This window comes from Xenopus laevis, chromosome 4L (genome assembly GCF_017654675.1).
Source record: "Xenopus laevis strain J_2021 chromosome 4L, Xenopus_laevis_v10.1, whole genome shotgun sequence".
In the NCBI taxonomy this organism is placed as follows: Eukaryota; Metazoa; Chordata; class Amphibia; order Anura; family Pipidae; genus Xenopus; species Xenopus laevis.
This window is the reverse complement of record NC_054377.1, coordinates 420,819-444,340: the sequence shown is the minus strand read 5'-3', so window position 1 is coordinate 444,340 and position 23,522 is coordinate 420,819. Positions and strand designations below refer to the sequence as shown.

The following is a 23,522-nucleotide window of genomic DNA, read 5'->3' as shown; positions in this document are numbered from 1 at the left end:
AAAATGAATGCAATCAGTTGGAACTATTATTGGAATCCTGGTAGTGATAAGGCCTTGGTGGTCCTGACCAATGTGGCAACTGTATAGAATAACAGGGTATGTATATATTTAGAATCCATTGTCTTGGGTACTGCGTGAATATTAGATATCTACAGCTAAATCTATCCAGTCCAAACCTCTTCTACATACCCTTCCTTATTCCTCCATCAGGTGGGCTGGGGTATTCCTCTGGTGAAAGGAGAAAGTAAGGCCCACCTTTCTCGCGAGTGCTAGACTGCGTAAAGGACAGGGCCTCATCAGGCGTTATAGTCTGGTCTATGTGGGGGCAGTCTTCATTTGCCAACGCCGCCTTGGCCACATCTCCATTCACTTTGGAATCTTCAAACATATAAGCAGAATGCTATTGGAAACACTCGGTTGTAGTGAGAGAAGAACGTTAGATTTGGGAGCTATTTACAGCTACGAGGTGTGTAATAAAGGCACCAATTATCTTCCAATTACACCCTACACTTTAGGGAGGAAAAATGTAAAACAAACAAAAAAAGGAAAATAAACCTGGTGAGATAATAAGTGGAGGGTAAAAGGGAAATTCCCATAGTGGCTTGTCAAAGAAAATGGGAACAACTTGTGATTGAAAGAAAACCGACGCTGAATATAAAAAAAAATCTATTTCATGTGTTCAACGTATCCGCAGAGCACAATCATATCATGTTGATGGGACAGGTCGGAACTGGTTACTTTATTGGACACTGGAACCACATGGCAATAACTTAGTTTTCTGTCAGGATATTAACCAAATCATTTTAAATGCAATGTAAAAATAAGCAGAGGTGGTGGCAGAAAAATGTTGGCACTGAAGTCAGTGGGGTGAGATGCCAATGTTGGTCTTGATAGTGACATAAAAAAGGCAATTCAATCTTATGGGTGGCTTAAGATGCACCTATAAATTCTGTAAAAAAATGTCCTATCATGGTTATATGAGAACATTGCCCTCCTCATTACAGTACTTGTGCCTGTCCTGTGATGGTTGTATGAGAAGGTTGTCCACCTCCTTATAGTACTTGTGCCTGTCCTATCATGGTTATATGAGAACGTTGCCCTCCTCCTTACAGTAGTACTATAAGGAGGAGGTTGTGATGGTTGTATGAGAATTTTGTCCTCCTCCTCCTTATAGTGCTCGTGCCTTTCCTATCATGGTTATATGAGAACATTGTCTTCTTACTCCTTATAGTACTTGTGCCTGTCCTATCATGGTTATATGAAAAGATTTCCCTCCTCGTTATAGAATTCTGAGTTCCCTGTATAACGCAACCTTTTTCCGAATGCCTTTATATAGTCACAGAACCTCACAGTGACCTCATATCCTTATTATTTACAGTAGGGGGTACATAATCCCCTATAATACCTGAGTGATACTCAGAGTTACCTGTATAACTCAGCCTTGTGCCTTGTGCCTTTATATGGTCACAGAACAACCCCTCAGTGACTTCTAATATCCTTATCATTTACAGTAGGGGGTACATTATCCCTTATAATACATGAGTGATACTCAGAGTTCCCTGTATAACTCAGCCTGCAGCCTTGTGTCTTTATATGGTCACAGAACAACCCCTCAGTGACTTCTAATATCCTTATCATTTACAGTAGGGGGTACATTATCCCTTATAATACATGAGTGATACTCAGAGTTCCCTGTATAACTCAGCCTTGTGCCTTGTGCCTTTATATGGTCACAGAACAACCCCTCAGTGACTTCTAATATCCTTATCATTTACAGTAGGGGGTACATTATCCCTTATAATACATGAGTGATAGTCAGAGTCCCCTCTATAACTCAGCCTGCAGCCTTGTGCCTTTATATGGTCACAGAACAACCCCTCAGTGGCTTCTAATATCCTTATCATTTACAGTAGGGGGTACATTATCCCTTATAATACATGAGTGATACTCAGAGTTCCCTGTATAACTCAGCCTTGTGCCTTTATATGGTCACAGAACAACCCCTCAGTGGCTTCTAATATCCTTATCATTTACAGTAGGTGTATTTTATCCCTTATATCTAGTGGAAATTCAAAATTTATGGCACTGGTGTGAGATAAAAATATATTTGGTTGCCATGAGTTACTGCCTTGGTATTACATGTAAATAAATAAGTGGCTCATTTGTTTTTGCAGTGTTCATGTAATGTGTGAATAGAACTAAAAAGTTGGCATGTGCATTTTGTCAGGGGGAAACCATTAAGATGTTGGTGCATGAAGCTTTTAATGTTCATTGGATGGAGGAGCCAGGCATTTGTGCAAGATGTCAAGATGCCTCCAGCCAGTCCCAGACAGCAGACATTTTGGCCATGCTCATAGTCCAAACAAAGATGCATAACAATGGCTTGTGACTTTTTTATTGTATTATATTCAGTGGAAAGTGACTGTAGATCAGGAGAGACTATTGTTGTTGATAATAACAGACAAGAGCTACAGAAGGTTACAGGTGGTTAAAAGGCTTCATGTAGACTTGAGGGTGGCCTCAAGAGAGCAAAAATATTAACTGCCCTATAATTATTTGTGTCTCTTGTGTTTGTCTTTATTTCTGTCATTGAGTGGGTTCTATAAAGTGCTTTAAAGGGGAAACCCTACCTCAGAACAGGCAGTGAAGCCTACATTTGAGACATTTCTAGATTCTCTGTTTCTGTAAATTGCTTAAAGTAGGTGAGATTGTCGTTGTGTAGGTGGCAGTTAGACCTCTAATCTCTGTGGTTCCATAATTGTTATGGTATGCCTGGGAGATGGATGTCTAGGCTCTGCAAGTCCATGAGGAGGTAGGGTTGTCATAGTATATGCTTCCTTTAAAGTGAAAAAAACCCTTAATAAAAAAACCCTACCCTTCATAGACCCCCTCCCTCCCCCCCCCAGCCTAGCTGCCCCCCAGGCAAATGCCCCTAACTCTTTACTTACTTGCAGATTCTGTCCAGTGGAATTCACGGCAACCATCTTCTTCTCTTCGGTAATCTTCGTAATGAGACAAAGCGGTGCATGTGCAGTTGGAGCAGCCGCTGGTCTCATTCCAAAGATTACCGAAGCGGCTGAAGATGGTGCCCGTGAACTCCGCTGGACAAAATCTGCACGGAGGGGTAAGTAAAGGGTTAGGGGACTTTGCCCAGGAGGGTGCAGCTAGGCTTGGAGGGAGGGGGTCTATGTAGGGTAGGGGGGTAGGGTTTTTTTTAAAAAAAAATTATGGTTTGTTTCTCCTTTAAGTTGATTAGACCTCTAAGCTGTATATTTTTAGCACATAAGATTGTCATATTGTACATAAGAGTTAGACATCAAGTCTGTATAAGTAGGGAAGATTGTCATGTGCTGGAGGAGTATAGAGCTCTATATTCTATACATTGGTGCGATTGTTATGGTATAGGTGAGGGGTTTAATCCTCAAGGCTTGATAGATCAGTAACACATGGGCAGGACTAGACTGGGATTCAAAATAGGCCCTGGCATTGCTAGTACACAGAGGCCCAAACAGCCCCACCAGCCCATTTAATAGTCACTTTCTATGGCATCTTACTGCAGCCCCTCTGGTATTTGCCAGGACTCACAGATTGCCAGTCCAGACCTGCACATGGGAAGGCTAAGTAAGTAAAGTAAAGATGGACTTCTAACCTCTAGACTTCGCTAACTATTGTCATTGTATTGGTTATGATTAGATCTCTAGGCTCTGAGTTCTATAAATGGAATTTGAACTCTAGGCTTTATAGTACAATTGTTGTCATCATATATCATTATGTCATTGTTTGTATGTAGGTGGGATAGTTATAGTGGGCATTAGACCTGTAGGCTCTATAGTTCCTTAAGTAAATTAGACCTTTTGGCTCTATAGTTGGAGTAGGTAAGATTGTCATACTAAATATGGGAGATAGGCCTCTAGGCTCTATAGTCTATAAATATGTAGGATTGTCAAATGTAGGTGAGCGTTAGACCTCTGGGCTTTATGGTTTTATAATTTGTGTGATTGTTATGTTACTCTTGGGAGGTGAATCTCTAAGATCAGTAGCTCCATAATTACTGTCAGTGGAAGTGTCATGGTGTTGGTGGGTATTAAGCCTTTAAGTTCTTTAGTCTGTAAGTAGGTAGGATTGTGGTGTATAGAAGGGAGTTCGGCCTGTAAGTTCTATAGTTGGTAAGTAGGAAGGATTGTTGTGTATAGGAGGGAGTTACGCCTGTAGGCTCTAAAGTCTATAAGTAGGTAGGATTGTTGTGTATAGGAGGGAGTTAGACCTGTAGGCTCTATAGTCTGTAAGTAGGTAGAATTGTTGTGTGTGGGAGGGAGTTGGGACTCAAGGCTCTATAGTCTATTATTAGGTAGAATTGTTGTGTGTGAGATGGGGTTAGGCCTCAAGGCTCTATAGTCTATAAGTAGGTAGGATTGTTGTGTATAGGAGAGAGTTATGCCTATAGCTCTATAGTCTGTAAGTAGGTAGGATTGTGGTGTATAAAAGGGAGTTAGGCCTGTAGGCTCTATAGTTGCTAAGTAGGTAGGATTGTTGTGTATAGGAGGGAGTTACGCCTGTAGGCTCTATAGTTTAATAAGTAGGTAGGATTGTGGTGTATAGAAGGGAGTTACGCCTGTAGGTTCTATAGTCTATAAGTAGGTAGGATTGTTGTGTATAGGAGGGAGTTAGACCTGTAGGTTCTATAGTCTATAAGTAGGTAGGATTGTTGTGTATAGGAGGGAGTTAGACCTGTAGGTTCTATAGTCTATAAGTAGGTAGGATTGTTGTGTATAGGAGGGAGTTAGACCTGTAGGCTCTATAGTCTGTAAGTAGGTAGAATTGTTGTGTGTGGGAGGGAGTTGGGACTCAAGGCTCTATAGTCTATAAGTAGGTAGGATTGTTGTGTGTGGAGGGGGTGAGGTCTGTAGGCTCTATAGTTCCACAAAGAAGGCTGATGGTTATGGCTAATTTGTCCTATTGCTAATGTTCTAAACTGTGTGTTTTATAGAGAGTTCTGGATCTGGCCTACCATGGATCATCTGATAACAGATATGACTGTAGCAAGTCTACATTTCTTTAAGCGAGGGTTATCCAATTGGAGGTCCATGGTCCAGATGTGGACCTCCAAACATTTTTATGGCCCCAAGAGTCTCTAGACTTTGCTATATAACATAATCATTTACATTGAATCTGACCCTTCAGCATGTTATATGAGATCTCTTTGTGCCTTAAGCTGTGGCCCTGTGGGGCATTAGCCCTTTTTAATGCATGGCACAGGCAGAAAGGAAAGGCAGCCCTCATATTTACTCTACCATCCTACCAACCAGACCTGCGGCACACAACTATTAGACGCACTTAAACATGGTCGCTGCTGGTGCCTCATTGCACAGCTAAAAGATGTTGGTTTTGAACAGAGCAAATGAAAGCAGAACTATTTAATGTACAGAAATACTGATACAATTGGCTGGTATGGATTTATGGAGAAAACCCAAATGCCACCTCTTTATCCATCTGGGCTTCATCTCTCTGCCTGAGCAGAGGCATCAGATCAGATTGAAGCAGGATCTGAATGTGAAGGGGTAAATCTCACCCATCCGATTATCCCAGTGATGTTTGGTAATGATTAATATATCCCAGAGAGAGGGTGAGAGTGGCAGTTGGTTTTCTCACTGTCAGCATGCATGGTATGGTAACAGAAACATATTCCACTAAAATGATTGGTCAGAATCATTTTCCGAAAAGCCCTGAGCAAGGTGCATTGAGCTCCATTCACATCTCATTGGGGAGGGAGGGAACTTGCTGGTGAATTATTGAGCAGAATTAACGAGGAACGAGTGGTGTGTCGCTGCGAGTGACACACACACGACATTATTTGTACAGACACAAACACACACACACACATAGATGGGGATACTTATCGACCGTTCATTCTGTAGTGCTACACCTTCCCCGGTCACTTGGCTCTTTTCTGTTTTGAACTTGCGGTCCGTATTCCCAAAGAATGCAGCGAATATTGACCCCCCCCTCACCTGTGGAAATTAGGGATATCCAACCTACCAGCTGTGGTTGCGCTACAACTCCCATGAACCCCTGAGATGCTGAGAGTTGCACTTCCAACACAGCTTGGGGGGGTGCAAAGATCGTCGTCCCTTATAGAGACAGTAAGACTATCAAACAATTGCCCCACACTAAATCCTGCCCTGCTGCTGATGTTCCATGAGTAGAGGTAGATTAAGGGCTAAAACACTGACATTGTTCTCATAGAACTGAGAAATGGCACTATTGGGATATGCCCATACGTTTCCCTATATGTGTGGACTGTCCCCTTAGGTTGTAATACTGGCTGAGCTGGGCGTGTTGCTGGCACCAAACTGGGTACATCCGCAATCCGATTGTCACACTAATAACCCCATTACCCAACATTCCTGCCATTGGATCCTTAGCCTTTCCCAGTTCCTCACAGTTGGTTAATAAGAAAAGCTATTGTCTATGTAATATACTGTATATTGGGTTTCCTTGCATGCTCTATATAATACATGTCCTACAGTACCTACGTCTACATTGGACTCCTAGTGAGTTCCTTGTGCTGTGGCCACTCATGAAGCTACATAGCTGCTCCTAACAGATATATGTCCACTTCCCAGGGTACCTTGCTCTTTCCCTTCCATCTAAACGCATGCAACATGAATGCCTGGCCTATTGGCCTTTATCTCCTTATATGCTCTATAGCATATTCATCTGGAATATGCTAGATACTAATCTAAGGGTCGTTCCTAAGGCTTCCCAAGTAAGTTCTGAAGCCCTAAATACTACAGGCTGACCTTAAGTGCCTCATTGCCTTGTGCCCCTGAACTGGCGGCTAGCATGTGGCAAGGAACAGGAATGGGTCAATGCACTAGCCATTTGCTATGGAAAGAGTCGGACCGAGGAGGAAATCTCTACAAGCAATGGAAGTGACATTGTATCAGATGGACATCCCCCTGAGCGTTTTCCTACCTGCTCTGTTAATTTCTAATATCTCTTCCTGGGCAAGCGGGCATGTGTCACTCTGAGTGCTGTGGTGCGGAGAGTTTACAACAGATTTGCAATAATTGGGGGATCCCAGTTGGGGCGGACGCGGGATATGCTTCTTTTTTTTCTTTGGTAGCTTCTGCTTAGCCATAGCTAAAGAATAATACATTCCAAAATTGTTCACGATGACTGGCACGGGCATGGCTATGGTCAGCACTCCAGAAAGAGCACATAGGGCTCCTACCAGCATTCCCGACCAAGTCTTGGGGTACATGTCTCCGTATCCGAGCGTGGTCATGGTGACGACCGCCCACCAGAAGCCGATGGGGATATTTTTAAACTGTGTGTGTTCGCTGGCACTGGGATCATTTGGGTTAGCACCTATCCTCTCAGCATAATAGATCATTGTGGCAAAGATTAAGACTCCCAATGCCAGGAATATAATGAGCAGCAAGAATTCATTTGTGCTGGCACGCAAGGTATGTCCCAGAACCCTCAGGCCTACAAAATGCCTGGTCAGCTTGAAAATTCGAAGAATCCTGACAAATCGCACCACTCGTAAGAAGCCCAAAACGTCTTTAGCAGCTTTGGAAGACAGGCCACTGAGTCCAACCTCCAGGTAGAAAGGCAGAATGGCCACAAAGTCAATTATATTTAAAGAGTTCTTGATAAACTCCACCTTGTTTGGGCAGAAGGTAATCCTCATCAGGAACTCGAAGGTGAACCAAACCACACACACTCCCTCGATGTAGGTCAGGAAGGCTTCTGTCTCCGTCTCTCTGTAGAAACGGAACTGGGTCTCGTTGCCAACGATCTCGGTTTCCGTTTTATTCACAATGGGATTGAACGTCTCGTGGGTCTCCAGGCAGAAGGTGGTGATGGAGACCAGAATGAAGAAGAGCGAGGCAAATGCCACGTACTGTAATGGAAGCAGAGACACAACTTATTAGTAGGAGAACATTCCTTCTCTGTATATTTGTATTTATACATATGGGAGGAGGAGGTGCCATATTGATTCCCTTAGACAGTACAGTATGAGGGTATAGCTTATTGTGTGCCCAGAACATTCCTTCTCTGTATATTTGTATTTATACATATGGGAGGAGGGAGGTGCCATATTGATTCCCTTAGACAGTACAGTATGAGGGTATAGCTTATTGTGTGCCCAGAACATTCCTTCTCTGTATATTTGTATTTATACATATGGGAGGAGGGAGGTGCCATGTTGCTTATGAGTCCTGGTACCAGTTCCCAAGGACACTGGAAATACTGCAGAGGGTATTTTTGTTGGTAAAACATTTATCCAGCCTATGAGATGTGGGGATGAGCAGTTTGCAAGGAATGATGGGAATTGTGAATCTCTGCCCAGGGTGACCTTCCTGCATGAGAACGTCCTTCAGGCACCTGCTCCTCTTCCTCCGTCTCCCCAGCAAATTCTCACAGTTAAATGAATGAAAATGCTGATCTTTTTCCCCGAGATGGGCTGCTAACGTGTTGCCTTAGAAACAAGAAGAGCGGCTTATCTGCAGCACCACCATGAATCCCATTGGCTGAGGGGTGGGGGGCCCATGTGTTTATCAGTGTGCAGGAACCAGCTAAATGCCCATGAACTGCCTGGAGTGATTTATACAGGAGCCACCCCATGGGGCATATTTACAGAGCCCTAATATAAATGGGTGCTTCTAGATGCTGAGGAGGCAGATATATGGAGTCCTACTGGTCTGATGCCACTCTGTACTTGCTTACGATACCCCCCTCTATGGGTTTTTCACCCTATAGATGATCCCATGTGGGGTTTTCCCTGACCCCTATACATGACCATGAACTTCTATATGGACCATTTAGTGGACTGAGTAATATACACTGCCTGTGATCATATGATTTCCCCCCCCCCGGGAGACTTAATTGGTATGATCCATCATGTCTCCCTTCCTATAGCAGTGACTGGAGAAGGTCAGTGAGGGTCTAGGGGGTCCTCTCCATTCAAGTACCCACCCACTGAGGGGATATGAGCTGCCACTGGGTGCACTTCTGCAGCTCTGAGTGCCATGGTGGTCTCTCGTATTGATTCTCTGTACCCCTTTAATCTGACAGAACGTTGAGCTCCAATCCATTTATTCACCTAGGAAGGGTCTATATGTAAATGTGAGGGCTGAAACGCATTGGTGCTTATCACTCTCTCGTTAGAGGATGAACTTCCCGAGCAATCGTTAGCATAAGGATTATTATTATGGATGAGTGCCATTGTGTTAATTGGTTAATTGGAACTGCTGTGCCAACCAACTGTCTCTGCTAAACTACCAGGGCCCATGTGCCCACTAACAATTCTCTTTCAATGAAAGTCATTTCTCAGAATGGGCTCTAGGGCTCTGCCTGGCACTCTCTGGCCTGGGCACATTTGCCCGCTTAGCATTCATCCAATGGATTTCTGGTCTTCTGGGCATCTTCTCCTTGATGGGAACATGTCTACTGTGAAGGTGAATCCACCCAAAATGAACCAGATTACCTAGCTAACTACCTATACTGATAACTATATCAACCCCATGCTAATAACTACCCATACTGATAATAACTAATCTACCCAGTGCTATTAACTACCCATATTGACCTAGCTAACCAACTATACTAAAAACTATACCGACCCAATGCTAATAACTACCCATACTGATAATAACTAGTCGACCCAATGTTATTAAGTACCCATATTTACCTAGCTAGCCACCTATACTAATAACTATACCGACTCCATGCTAATAACTACCCATACTGATAACTAGTCTACCCAATGCTATTAACTCCCCATACTGATACTTATGTCAACCCCATGCAAGAACTAGATGATGCACCTAATTAATAATAATTAGACAAGACCCATGATATTAACTAGATCAGACTCAAGCTAATAAGTAGACTAGACCCAGAGTAATGACAAGACCAGGCCCATGTTAGTAACTCACCCATGCTACTACTAGTAACTATACACATGTTAATAAAGAGACCTTACCCAGAGTAATAACTAGACCAGATGAATGGTAACAATGACATGGGCCCCTGGTAGTTAGTTAATGCCAATGGCTACTGAGTAGACCTCATGGTAAGAACAAGACTAGTTAATAACTAGAGCAGTAGCAGCACATAACCCAGTCCAGCAGAAGTCATGGGCCTCAGGGAAGTAGGGTTGTGTTGCACTAGGACCCCTCACACCTTTATGACCAGGGAAAGGCTGACTATAAAACAATGTCTGACCCATTACCAGTATGACTGATGGGCACTATGTGAGGGTGGGCACCCATAGCTGCAGAAATTCCTGGGCTCTAATTTGCCCTTAGCTTTGCTCTGTGGGACAAACCTATAAACTGTAAGTCGATTCCATTGGACCGAGCCGGCAGCTCCAGCCAATGATCAGAAGCTTTGTGCTGGGGAACCTTTAGTGGCCCCTGCCTGAGACAATGGGGCAAGTTTGGGGTGAGGGGCAAATAAAGGCATTAAACATGCCCCAATGGCACCCGTCTCCGTGCAGTAATAACAGCTGGAGCAGAGACCCCCCAATTATATGTGTCATTATAGAAACTGTGCCATGCTCTATATTTATATATTATAATCACTATTAAATAATCACTTCTCTATTCCTAACGGGAATGTCCAGGAACATTTACTTGTGTTACTTACACTTACTTACTCACACTCTTATCCTACTTACATTTACTCACACTGACCTACTCACACACTTACCTATTCACACACTTACCTACTTACACTTAACTACCCACACTTACTCTTACCTACTTACACACTTACCTACTTACACTTAACTAACCACACTTACTCTTACCTACTTACACACTTACCTACTTACACTTATCTACCCACACTTACTCTTACCTGCTCACAGACTTACCTACTTACACTTAATTACCCACACTTACTCTTACCTACTTACACACTTACCTACTTACACTTAACTACCCACGCTTACTCTTACCTACTTACACACTTACCTACTTACACTTAACTACCCACACTTACTCTTACCTATTTACACACTTACCTACTCACACACTTACCTACTCACACAGTTACCTACTCACACACTTACCTATTCACACACTTACCTACTTACACTTAACTACCCACACTTACTCTTACCTATTTACACACTTACCTACTCACACACTTACCTACTCACACACTTACCTATTCACACACTTACCTACTTACACTTAACTACCCACACTTACTCTTACCTACTTACACTTAACTACCCACACTTACTCTTACCTACTTACACTTAACTACCCACACTTACTCTTACCTACTCACACACTTACCTAGCCAGGTTAGAACTTGTGCCCGACATAAAGAGATGGTGGTGCTGTGGGCAGTGCAGTATATTGTGTGGCACTAGTGAGTAACACAGGGCTGCATTATGCTGGCACTATATACAGTAAATAAATGGGCATAGAGCAGCTGTGGGCACAGAATGGCACTGATTTTACACAACTACACTCATTTCACTAATTCTTACTCATTTCATATGCAAATGGGCACTTGTTTTATGTGAAGCCGCTGGCACTTCCCCAAGTTTCTTTCTTCCCCTTTGGAAGATTCTGCTTGTTTAACATTCGGCAATAATTATCCCTAATTATCCCTGCCCCTCACCAGCTTAAATTCTCTTGCACATTAACCCTTCCCTCCCCTGCTGCTGGGGCTTTAATCTCCTGTATTGGCCTCAAACTCTCTTGCCCCTTAACCCTTCTTCCCCCTTTCCATTCTAAACATATGTCATGACTCTAGTCCTATTGGCTTTTATTTGGCAAAGCAGTGGCACTGGGCAACGTATGTAGTTGCCTCTTATTCCCACTGAGCCATTGAGTGAGGCACATTGGGGGTTATGTGTCACATCTGTATAAAAGCTGTTCCCATGATACAGGGGAGATGTTGATAGTGAAGCCCCTGATTTGCTGTTGGAATGGGAGCCAATTAGGCCAGTGAAACACTAACGAGCAATCAGCCTGAGCTGACAAAAAGCCCAATTAGGCCATTGAAAGAGAAGCAGCTGTGCCAAATCCCCCCCCCCAGCTGTTCTCAGGAGTTTTCTCGGCAACGAGAGGCCAATATTGCACTGGCCAGTAGGGGGCACTACAGTGAGGGATGTAACAGGGGTACAACCCTACTGAACCCCATCATTCCAAGGCATTGGGAACCAGTATTTCTCCCAGCAACAGACTTTGTTCTTTTTGTTGTGGATTTATTCATCTGTGGGTTCAGGCAAATGGATGCCATACACAAGCACTGTTTATTGGGGGGCTGTTTGGGCCTCTGTGTACTTGGAATGTCTGTGTGGAATGTGTGCAGGGGGAACATAACCCAATAGGAAGGCTATGAGAGGTGACCAGGACAATGGTGCAAGGGCTGAATCTGAACCTTTATAGAGACTTGGGGAAAGGCAAATCCATGCCCCTAGGGATTATGGGTAGTCATATGAACGCCTGTTCTACACATACAAAGTTCCTTTGAACTACAACTCCCAGCATCCCCAGCAAAGAGCAGTAACATACTGACGTTGGTGTTACCAAAGCCAAATACATCACTTTCATTTATTCATTTCCATGTTGCTGTTTATGGAGACCAGCAGGTCCTCCACATGATTAATTAATGAAGAAATGAATCTGTAAAACTCCATGAGACAATTAGGCAAAACACAGTGTTGTCTGGATGGAAATATGATGAGCTTTGTATGTCCAGCCGAGTACAATCAGCCCACTATGTGTAGCACTGACACTGTCACTCACTGTTTTATTGTATGGAGCTGACACTCATCTGACTTCATCCAGTCATGTGATTCTACACTTGGGCCTATCTACTTTCCTTCAGTCATGTGATTCTACACTTGGGCCTATCTACTTTCCTCCAGTCATGTTATTCTACACTTGGGCCAATCTACTTTCCTCTAGTCATGTGATTCTACACTTGGGCCTATCTACTTTCCTCCAGTCATGTGATTCTACACTTGGGCCTATCTACTTTCCTCCAGTCATGTGATTCCACACTTGGGCCTATCTACTTTCCTCCAGTCATGTGATTCTACACTTCGGCCAATCTACTTTCCTCTAGTCATGTGATACTACACTTGGGCCTATCTACTTTCCTCCAGTCATGTGATTCTACACTTGGGCCTATCTACTTTCCTCCTGTCATGTGATTCTACACTTGGGCCTATCTACTTTCCTCCAGTCATGTGATTCCACACTTGGGCCTATCTACTTTCCTCCAGTCATGTGATTCTACACTTCGGCCAATCTACTTTCCTCTAGTCATGTGATTCTACACTTGGGCCTATCTACTTTCCTCCAGTCATGTGATTCTACACTTCGGCCAATCTACTTTCCTCCAGTCACGTGATTCTACACTTGGGCCTATCTACTTTCCTTCAGTCATGTGATTCTACACTTGGGCCTATCTACTTTCCTCCAGTCATGTGATTCTACACTTGGGCCTATCTACTTTCCTTCAGTCATGTGATTCTACACTTGGGCCTATCTACTTTCCTCCAGTCACGTGATTCTACACTTGGGCCTATCTACTTTCCTTCAGTCATGTGATTCTACACTTGGGCCTATCTACTTTCCTCCAGTCATGTGATTCTACACTTGGGCCAATCTACTTTCCTCCAGTCATGTGATTCTACACTTGGGCCTATCTACTTTCCTCCAGTCATGTGATTCTACACTTGGGCCTATCTACTTTCCTCCAGTCATGTGATTCCACACTTGGGCCTATCTACTTTCCTCCAGTCATGTGATTCTACACTTCGGCCAATCTACTTTCCTCTAGTCATGTGATTCTACACTTGGGCCTATCTACTTTCCTCCAGTCATGTGATTCTACACTTCGGCCAATCTACTTTCCTCCAGTCACGTGATTCTACACTTGGGCCTATCTACTTTCCTTCAGTCACGGGATTCTACACTTGGGCCTATCTACTTTCCTCCAGTCATGTGATTCTACACTTGGGCCTATCTACTTTCCTTCAGTCATGTGATTCTACACTTGGGCCTATCTACTTTCCTCCAGTCATGTGATTCTACACTTGGGCCTAGTTACTTTCCTCCAGTCACGTGATTCTACACTTGGGCCTATCTACTTTCCTTCAGTCATGTGATTCTACACTTGGGCCTATCTACTTTCCTCCAGTCATGTGATTCTACACTTGGGCCAATCTACTTTCCTTCAGTCATGTGATTCTACACTTGGACCTATCTACTTTCCTCTAGTCATGTGATTCTACACTTGGACCTATCTACTTTCCTCCAGTCATGTGATTCTACACTTGGGCCTATCTACTTTCCTCCAGTCATGTGATTCTACACTTGGGCCTATCTACTTTCCTTCAGTCATGTGATTCTACACTTGGACCTATCTACTTTCCTCTAGTCATGTGATTCTACACTTGGACCTATCTACTTTCCTCCAGTCATGTGATTCTACACTTGGGCCTATCTACTTTCCTCCAGTCATGTGATTCTACACTTGGGCCTATCTACTTTCCTCCAGTCATGTGATTCTACACTTGGGCCTATCTACTTTCCTCCAGTCATGTGATTCCACACTTGGGCCTATCTACTTTCCTCCAGTCATGTGATTCTACACTTGGGCCTATCTACTTTCCTCCAGTCATGTGATTCTACACTTGGGCCAATCTACTTTCCTTCAGTCATGTGATTCTACACTTGGACCTATCTACTTTCCTCCAGTCATGTGATTCTACACTTGCGGGGCTACCACTGGGCCACTCATGTCTGTGTTGCAGGGAGTTGTGGGGAAATCACAGCAGCGTCCCACTCACCCCCACACTCCCCATGAAGTTATTTTCATACAGACCCACGGCCTTCAGATACCCACTAGCTACACTGGTGCTGTATATACAGTATATATATATTTATACACAGGGAGGGAGCTGCCGTGTTGCTTCCCTTGACTCCAGACTTTACTCTGGAACCTGGAATGGAAAGGGCCCAGTGGATCCAGCACTGCAGAAGGTAAATCTGGTAAGTGCCTGGGAGCCCCTTGTACAGAGCAGCTCCCACACCCCAGAGTCCCTCTTTACTGACGTGGGCATTGGATAAGCATATTGGGCTACAGTGAGTGGGGCACAATCATTTGGGCTCTGATGCAACTGACAGGTTCACTCTGCTTCCCCGGGAATCACAACATGAGTCAGGTCTGTGCTGAGCCCACGTCATATGAGGGCACTTTCCCTGACACCCACACTCACTGACTCCCTTTATGGACCCAAGAGGGGTGCTGCATCTCTATGTACTGAGCCCACTGTGAGCCAGAACCTGTGCTTATAGCACCCCCACCCCTCGTTAATAAAACTCATTAAACTGTATCTATTCAGCTTTCCATAGGAAACACCTGGCACACCTCATTCCCTATGGCATCTAATGGTGAGGGGACACATCAGCCTGTATAAGAGGGGAGACAGCTTCGTATTGGGGGGGGGGGTCCTGTTTCCCAGCCGCAGGGAATCACATCAATAGGAGCTAATTGCACTTCCAGCTCCGGTTACACAAGGGGCCTCCTTGGAACAAAACAGCCAATTGAAACCTGAGATCCTGGAGCTGATGATCAGAGGCCCAGAGCTGCCCATTAACCCTTCTATTTAACAGCAGCTGAGGGGCATGCTGGGTAAAAATTACAGGTCTTTGGCTGAAATGAGTTCCGCAAAAGTGTGCAATTCACTAGGTGCAAATCTGCCAGTGCTTGCCTATCCTTGCACCCTGATCCACAATAATGTTGCTTACACCTTTAGAGAAATGGGCACCAGCCTCTATACTTACAGCAAGTGTCCCACCTCTTATCTATATAACCCCTCTGCCAGTGTCTGCAAGACCCCCCAATGTCACAATGCCTGCTGCCCAAATAGTCCCAATACTCTGTTGTCAATGGGACTCAACTACTTGCACCTACTGTGATTGACTTTTTCATTTTGTGTCCTCATCTTTGAAGGTGGCGGGGGCTAATGGTGGCCATAGATGCACCGATAATATCATAACGAATTTTCATCCAATATTCGTTGCTTGCATGGTGGGAGACGAGCCGACTTGGATATTAGTTGGCTTGTCAATCAGGCAGGCAATCGGGTCCTTTGACGGCACCCGAACATCGGCCACTGTTAGCGCTCAATCGTCATTGTTTCTACCCTTATATATCTGACCATTTGGCTCCATAAGTCTATTGAAACCAACCACTGGTTGCAGGAAAGATCATAATTAATCTGTGACCACCTTAATACTAATCCCCTTAACCAATCACAGCACAGGACTAGACCAACCTGCAGCCAATCACAGCATATAGACACATACTGTACCTATACTGAACTAAATCTACTGCGTTTTTTTGGGTCACTTTGAAGAAGGTCTAGAAAGTCCACATCTCACAGAAGCACAAAGTATAAGAGGCCTCAATTCACCAAAAGGTGGGGGGGGGGGTAATCAAGATCCAGCTCATGGGATTCAGTTGGGTGTGGGAGGCTGCAGAGCTCCAGGGTAGAGGGTCTTTGGAAGTATCCTAGTTCTTTCCATGATGAAGAGAGAGAAAGACTGGCACTAGAGCTCAATGCCAGGCAGCTGCTACAGAAGCACCCCATGTTTCCTCCCATACGATTCCTCAGCCATTCCTAGAGATGCCAGTGATGCAGAAATGAACAAGGAAAGTATTAATATGGAGAAGTCAGCGAGTCCGTTGGGTTGTGCAGAGACAGGGGATTATTTTACAACGCACTTGAAAGACTTCTCCGGGGACTTCACATCTTGGAGAAAAAGGATTATATTTCCAGCAAAAAGCACTATAGCAAGTGAGACTAATTGATGTAAATTGATGCAGGATGTTGATCCGAGGAACCAGCTCAGGATATTTCTCTCTCTCTTCTATAACTCTCATCCTCCTCCTTTGTTTTTCTTCTCTTCAGCCTCATCAGGTCAGTTCAGCAGGAGCTGCAAAAGCTGCACCAAATGGCTTTGGGATTCTCAGAACAGCAGCAGCAAAGGCTCGGGTTCCTGCACCCAAAGTCCTATTACCTTGTCCTCTACTGGGTCGGAATGATCTCACTGTAACCTTCCTCAATAAACATCCTCAATTAAACACGTTCCTAATGGTTTGGGGAGAATATATTTAGACTATATTGACCTTCAGCCACTGACCCTCTGTCTCTAACCTTCTTCTCCCTTTCCTGTAATGCCGGCACAGAGTGGGCACCTACCTCTTCTCCATAGTAACCACGCACTGTGTCCCAAATTATCCGTTTGCCAAGATACTGTAAATATTACATGTATATTCTATATACAGTAAGTGAGAGATCCGAGCAGTGCCTTGTCCCAGACTTTCCTGCAATGCAGTCTCCCTGGTAGGACACTCAGTAACAATCTGTTGGCCAGTGATGTACAGACTGGATACTATTATTATTATTAATTACCCCAAACCTTTATTATATTTTAACCTTTCTACCAAACTGTGTGGGTTCACTTTCTGTCATTCCTTGTCAGATTGCAGCTCAGCCTCCTGGCGGCTTCTCAGTAGCTTTAGTATTGGGGTGAGAAGCTTGGATAAGTATTGGGGTGGGTGGCTTGGGAAAGTATTGGGGTAGGTGTTTGGCAAAGTATTGGGATGGGTGGCTTCAGAAAGTATTGGGTTGAGAAGTTTGGATAAGTATTGGGTTGGGGGGCTTGGGAAAGTACTGGGGTAGGTGCTTGGCAAAGTTTTGGGGTGGGTGGCTTGGGAAAGTATTGAGGTGAGAAGCTTGGATATGTATTGGGATGGGTGGCTTGGGAAAGTATTGGGGTGAGAAGCTTGGATAAGTATTGGGATGGGTGGCTTGGGAAAGTATTGGGGTGAGAAGCTTGGATAAGTATTGGGATGGGTGGCTTGGGAAAGTATTGGGGTGAGAAGCTTGGATAAGTATTGGGATGGGTGGCTTGGGAAATTATTGGGGTGAGTCTGATTAGTTGCTAAGGGTCAACTAGAACTGTAGGACTTGGTTACAGTATGGATATGTCTACGGATATGTCTAAACTGATCTCAGGTAAATAGTGCAATTTTAAAGAAATCGGTGAAGTAAATTTAAATAAAATAAATATAATTTTTAATGTGGAGAGTACTAGAGTAATAAATCATTAGCGTTGCTTGGTAATGTGTGCCCAGAAATTGGTGCTTTGACTGTGATCAAATATACGTATCATTGTGCTTAAAGGGCACCTTGTATTAAAGTTAATCACTTATTGTGCAGAACTAACGTCAGCCCCCACCCTCCCTGCAGTGGGTAACCTTGAGTGAATACTTCTAGCAATGACCCAAAGGCACCTCACTTACAAGGAACAGAAATGAAGGTTCAAATTTCTATTCTGCAAATGGGGAGGGGAAATATAGAAGGGGAGAGAGAGTAAGGCCAAACAGTTGGGGGAGAAAAGGAAAGAAGAGGGGATGAGAGACAGAAGGAGAGAAGGGAAAGGGGGTTAGGGAGTAGAGAGACAAATGGGGGAGAGGAGAAATATAGAAGGGGAGAGAAGAGGGAGGATGGGGGAGAGAGAGTAAGGCCAAACAGTTGGGGGAGAAAAGGAAAGGAGAGGGGATGAGAGACAGAAGGAGAGAAGGGAAAGGGGGTTAGGGAGTAGAGAGACAAATGGGGGAGAGGAGAATTATAGAAGGGGAGAGAAGAGGGAGGATGGGGGAGAGTAAGGCCAAACAGTTGGGGGAGAAAAGGAAAGGAGAGGGGATGAGAGACAGAAGGAGAGAAGGGAAAGGGGGTTAGGGAGTAGAGAGACAAATGGGGGAGAGGAGAAATATAGAAGGGGAGAGAAGAGGGAGGATGGGGGAGAGTAAGGCCAAACAGTTGGGGGAGAAAAGGAAAGGGGTTGAGAGACAGAAGGAGAGAAGGGAAAGGGGGTTAGGGAGTAGAGAGACAAATGGGGGAGAGAAGAAATATAGAAGGGGAGAGAAGAGGGAGGATGGGGGAGAGTAAGGCCACACAGTTGGGGAGAGAAGGAAAGGAGAGGGGATGAGAGACAGAAGGAGAGAAGGGAAAGGGGGTTAGGGAGTAGAGAGACAAATGGGGGAGAGAAGAAATATAGAAGGGGAGAGAAGAGGGAGGATGGGGGAGAGTAAGGCCAAACAGTTGGGGGAGAAAAGGAAAGGAGAGGGGATGAGAGACAGAAGGAGAGAAGGGAAAGGGGGTTAGGGAGTAGAGAGACAAATGGGGGAGAGGAGAAATATAGAAGGGGAGAGAAGAGGGAGGATGGGGGAGAGTAAGGCCAAACAGTTGGGGGAGAAAAGGAAAGGGGTTGAGAGACAGAAGGAGAGAAGGGAAAGGGGGTTAGGGAGTAGAGAGACAAATGGGGGAGAGAAGAAATATAGAAGGGGAGAGAAGAGGGAGGATGGGGGAGAGTAAGGCCACACAGTTGGGGAGAGAAGGAAAGGAGAGGGGATGAGAGACAGAAGGAGAGAAGGGAAAGGGGGTTAGGGAGTAGAGAGACAAATGGGGGAGAGAAGAAATATAGAAGGGGAGAGAAGAGGGAGGATGGGGGAGAGTAAGGCCAAACAGTTGGGGAGAAAAGGAAAGGAGAGGGGATGAGAGACAGAAGGAGAGAAGGGAAAGGGGGTTAGGGAGTAGAGAGACAAATGGGGGAGAGGAGAAATATAGAAGGGGAGAGAAGAGGGAGGATGGGGGAGAGAGAGTAAGGCCAAACAGTTGGGGGAGAAAAGGAAAGGAGAGGGGATGAGAGACAGAAGGAGAGAAGGGAAAGGGGGTTAGGGAGTAGAGAGACAAATGGGGGAGAGGAGAATTATAGAAGGGGAGAGAAGAGGGAGGATGGGGGAGAGTAAGGCCAAACAGTTGGGGGAGAAAAGGAAAGGAGAGGGGATGAGAGACAGAAGGAGAGAAGGGAAAGGGGGTTAGGGAGTAGAGAGACAAATGGGGGAGAGGAGAAATATAGAAGGGGAGAGAAGAGGGAGGATGGGGGAGAGTAAGGCCAAACAGTTGGGGGAGAAAAGGAAAGGGGTTGAGAGACAGAAGGAGAGAAGGGAAAGGGGGTTAGGGAGTAGAGAGACAAATGGGGGAGAGAAGAAATATAGAAGGGGAGAGAAGAGGGAGGATGGGGGAGAGTAAGGCCACACAGTTGGGGAGAGAAGGAAAGGAGAGGGGATGAGAGACAGAAGGAGAGAAGGGAAAGGGGGTTAGGGAGTAGAGAGACAAATGGGGGAGAGAAGAAATATAGAAGGGGAGAGAAGAGGGAGGATGGGGGAGAGTAAGGCCACACAGTTGGGGAGAAAAGGAAAGGAGAGGGGATGAGAGACAGAAGGAGAGAAGGGAAAGGGGGTTAGGGAGTAGAGAGACAAATGGGGGAGAGGAGAAATATAGAAGGGGAGAGAAGAGGGAGGATGGGGGAGAGAGAGTAAGGCCAAACAGTTGGGGGAGAAAAGGAAAGGAGAGGGGATGAGAGACAGAAGGAGAGAAGGGAAAGGGGGTTAGGGAGTAGAGAGACAAATGGGGGAGAGGAGAATTATAGAAGGGGAGAGAAGAGGGAGGATGGGGGAGAGTAAGGCCAAACAGTTGGGGGAGAAAAGGAAAGGAGAGGGGATGAGAGACAGAAGGAGAGAAGGGAAAGGGGGTTAGGGAGTAGAGAGACAAATGGGGGAGAGGAGAAATATAGAAGGGGAGAGAAGAGGGAGGATGGGGGAGAGTAAGGCCAAACAGTTGGGGGAGAAAAGGAAAGGGGTTGAGAGACAGAAGGAGAGAAGGGAAAGGGGGTTAGGGAGTAGAGAGACAAATGGGGGAGAGAAGAAATATAGAAGGGGAGAGAAGAGGGAGGATGGGGGAGAGTAAGGCCACACAGTTGGGGAGAGAAGGAAAGGAGAGGGGATGAGAGACAGAAGGAGAGAAGGGAAAGGGGGTTAGGGAGTAGAGAGACAAATGGGGGAGAGAAGAAATATAGAAGGGGAGAGAAGAGGGAGGATGGGGGAGAGTAAGGCCACACAGTTGGGGAGAGAAGGAAAGGAGAGGGGATGAGAGACAGAAGGAGAGAAGGGAAAGGGGGTTAGGGAGTAGAGAGACAAATGGGGGAGAGGAGAAATATAGAAGGGGAGAGAAGAGGGAGGATGGGGGAGAGTAAGGCCAAACAGTTGGGGAGAAAAGGAAAGGAGAGGGGATGAGAGACAGAAGGAGAGAAGGGAAAGGGGGTTAGGGAGTAGAGAGACAAATGGGGGAGAGGAGAAATATAGAAGGGGAGAGAAGAGGGAGGATGGGGGAGAGTAAGGCCAAACAGTTGGGGGAGAAAAGGAAAGGAGAGGGGATGAGAGACAGAAGGAGAGAAGGGAAAGGGGGTTAGGGAGTAGAGAGACAAATGGGGGAGAGGAGAAATATAGAAGGGGAGAGAAGAGGGAGGATGGGGGAGAGTAAGGCCAAACAGTTGGGGGAGAAAAGGAAAGGAGAGGGGATGAGAGACAGAAGGAGAGAAGGGAAAGGGGGTTAGGGAGTAGAGAGACAAATGGGGGAGAGGAGAAATATAGAATGGGACTGAGGGGCAGTATATATATATATAATGTAATAAATGCGGGGAGGGGGTTAAATCTGCCGGGTGATGCCTGTGCCAATGCAATGTTCTAATGCTCAGAGATATCATCTCCCTATTAATGGGTGCTGCTCAGTTAAAGGGCCGCTGCTGTGAATAGAAGAAGAAGTAGAAGTAATTACATGTTCTGCTCGGAGATGACAAGGAGCGCAGTTCCCCAAATTAAAGGAAGGGGCCCCGGTTCTGTGACACTTTAATTGAATTTCTCTCTGGGCTGTGAGACTTGAACAGGAATTGGAGAGGTTACTGAGAAAAGGGGATTTACAGGATTATTTGTACCCCGTCTCGTGCTGCCCAATTCCTATTCAATGTGGGGAAAAGCAAAGTGCATTTTGAAGGGGTATTTTATTCTAATTACCTCAATAGTTGATTTTCCTCTACTGTTTGTTACACTCCCACCCGAGTCAATCGAGTTCAGTACAGGGAAGGTTTTGCCCATTTCTGGAAGCCCCATCATTGTTGTGCACCCCCTATTGTCTTTCATGTTTCCTACACTCATGTATTCTTCTTACCCACCCAATCGCTAACTCACCCACTAACTCACCCACTCACCAGCTCACTCTCTCCCCCACTAAATCACCCACTCACCAGCTCACTCACTCACCCACTAACTCACCCACTCACCAGCTCACTCACCCACTAACTCACCCACTCACCAGCCCACTAAATCACCCACTCACCAGCTCGCTCACTCACCCACTAACTCACCCACTCACCAGCTCACTCACCCACTAACTCACCCACTCACCAGCCCACTAAATCACCCACTCACCAGCTTGCTCACTCACCCACTAACTCACCCACTCACCAGCTCACTCACCCACTTACTCACCAGCTCACTAACTCACCCACTTACTCACCCACTCACCAGCTCACTCATACACCCACTTACTCACCCACTCACTCACCCACTTACTCACCAGCTCACTAACTCAGCCACTTACTCACCCACTCCCATCTCTCTGGTGCACAAAGCTCAGGGCAGTCGCATCAGATGATAGAGGTGCCGCTACATTTACCCAAAACAAGCGCCAGGTATTGTGCAACGAGTGGCAGTTGTTGAACTATAATTCTCACACACCCTTGGGGAAGCTTATCCTTGTAATTAAACTGCATCTGGAGAGCTTGGGGTTTATTGGGGGCACTGGGAGGTATAGGAGGGCCCCAGAGCCGCCGTAGTTGAGATAGTTTAATAGGGGGATCAGTAAAGTGCAACGTGTCTCACAGAATCTGTTCCATTAACATTCAGCCTGACGCGCATTTCCCTAAACCCATTTAAATCTTGTCGCTCTCCGCCCCCAGCCCAGCACAGAATGGTTTCCAGCCTCTCGTCTGAACAACATGAGCAGCAGGTAACTAGTTATTAGGGAAGCACATGAGCAGCTGGAGGAGAATTCATTGGAATCAATGTTAATGTTACAGGAGGTGTAATGCTGATCTAATACACCGGCGAGACACAGGGCACGTGGGGGCACCGGCTCAGTCAATTGTGCCCTCCTGCCACTGAGGCACCGGGTAAAACAGAGTCTGAAGGAAGGCACAGGCCACTTATACACCAGTCTTTACTCACTGCTTCCCAATATATGGGGCCACCCCTCTATGGAGACACAAGGCAGCATAAAGGGCAAATAGTGGGTCTATAGAAGTGGGACTATAGAAGAGGGACTATTTGACAATATTTTTATATATCTGTAACCTTGTTTTGAGATATGGGGGGAAACTCAATGTTTGACTGTTGGGGAGGGGGCACAAAAAAGTCTATCTCCTTAGTGAATGATGAACATCCAGTCAGACCTTCAAGTAGGACAAGATTGAGACAGTAGGACAAGGTGGAGACAGTAGAGCAAGATGGAAACAGTAGGACAAGATGGAGACAGTAGGGCAAGATGGAGACAGTAGGACAAGATG

At 45.4% G+C, this 23,522-nt stretch overlaps 2 protein-coding genes across 7 annotated transcripts in view; one reads left to right on the top strand and one right to left on the bottom strand.

The window, feature by feature from the left end:
- The window catches only part of sergef.L (secretion regulating guanine nucleotide exchange factor L homeolog), a 56,773-nt gene extending 39,663 nt beyond the window's left edge, over positions 1–17,110 (top strand). For both annotated transcript variants that reach the window (XM_041589387.1, XM_041589386.1), the window contains one exon: positions 16,964–17,110. In XM_041589387.1, coding sequence (XP_041445321.1) covers positions 16,964–17,097 — 134 coding nt within the window. In that variant the 3' untranslated portion in view covers positions 17,098–17,110. The remainder of the gene's footprint in view (positions 1–16,963) is intronic.
- The window catches only part of LOC108713698 (potassium voltage-gated channel subfamily C member 1), a 36,286-nt gene that overhangs the window by 4,169 nt on the left and 8,595 nt on the right, over positions 1–23,522 (bottom strand). For 2 of the 5 annotated variants that reach the window (XM_041589633.1, XM_018257207.2), the window contains exons 2-3: positions 6,976–7,909; positions 190–378 (exon numbers count right to left, since the gene is read on the bottom strand). In XM_041589633.1, the coding sequence (XP_041445567.1) occupies positions 190–378; positions 6,976–7,909 (1,123 nt within the window). The remainder of the gene's footprint in view (positions 1–189; positions 379–6,975; positions 7,910–23,522) is intronic. The other 3 variants (XM_041589635.1, XM_041589634.1, XM_041589636.1) reach the window with 2 other exon arrangements.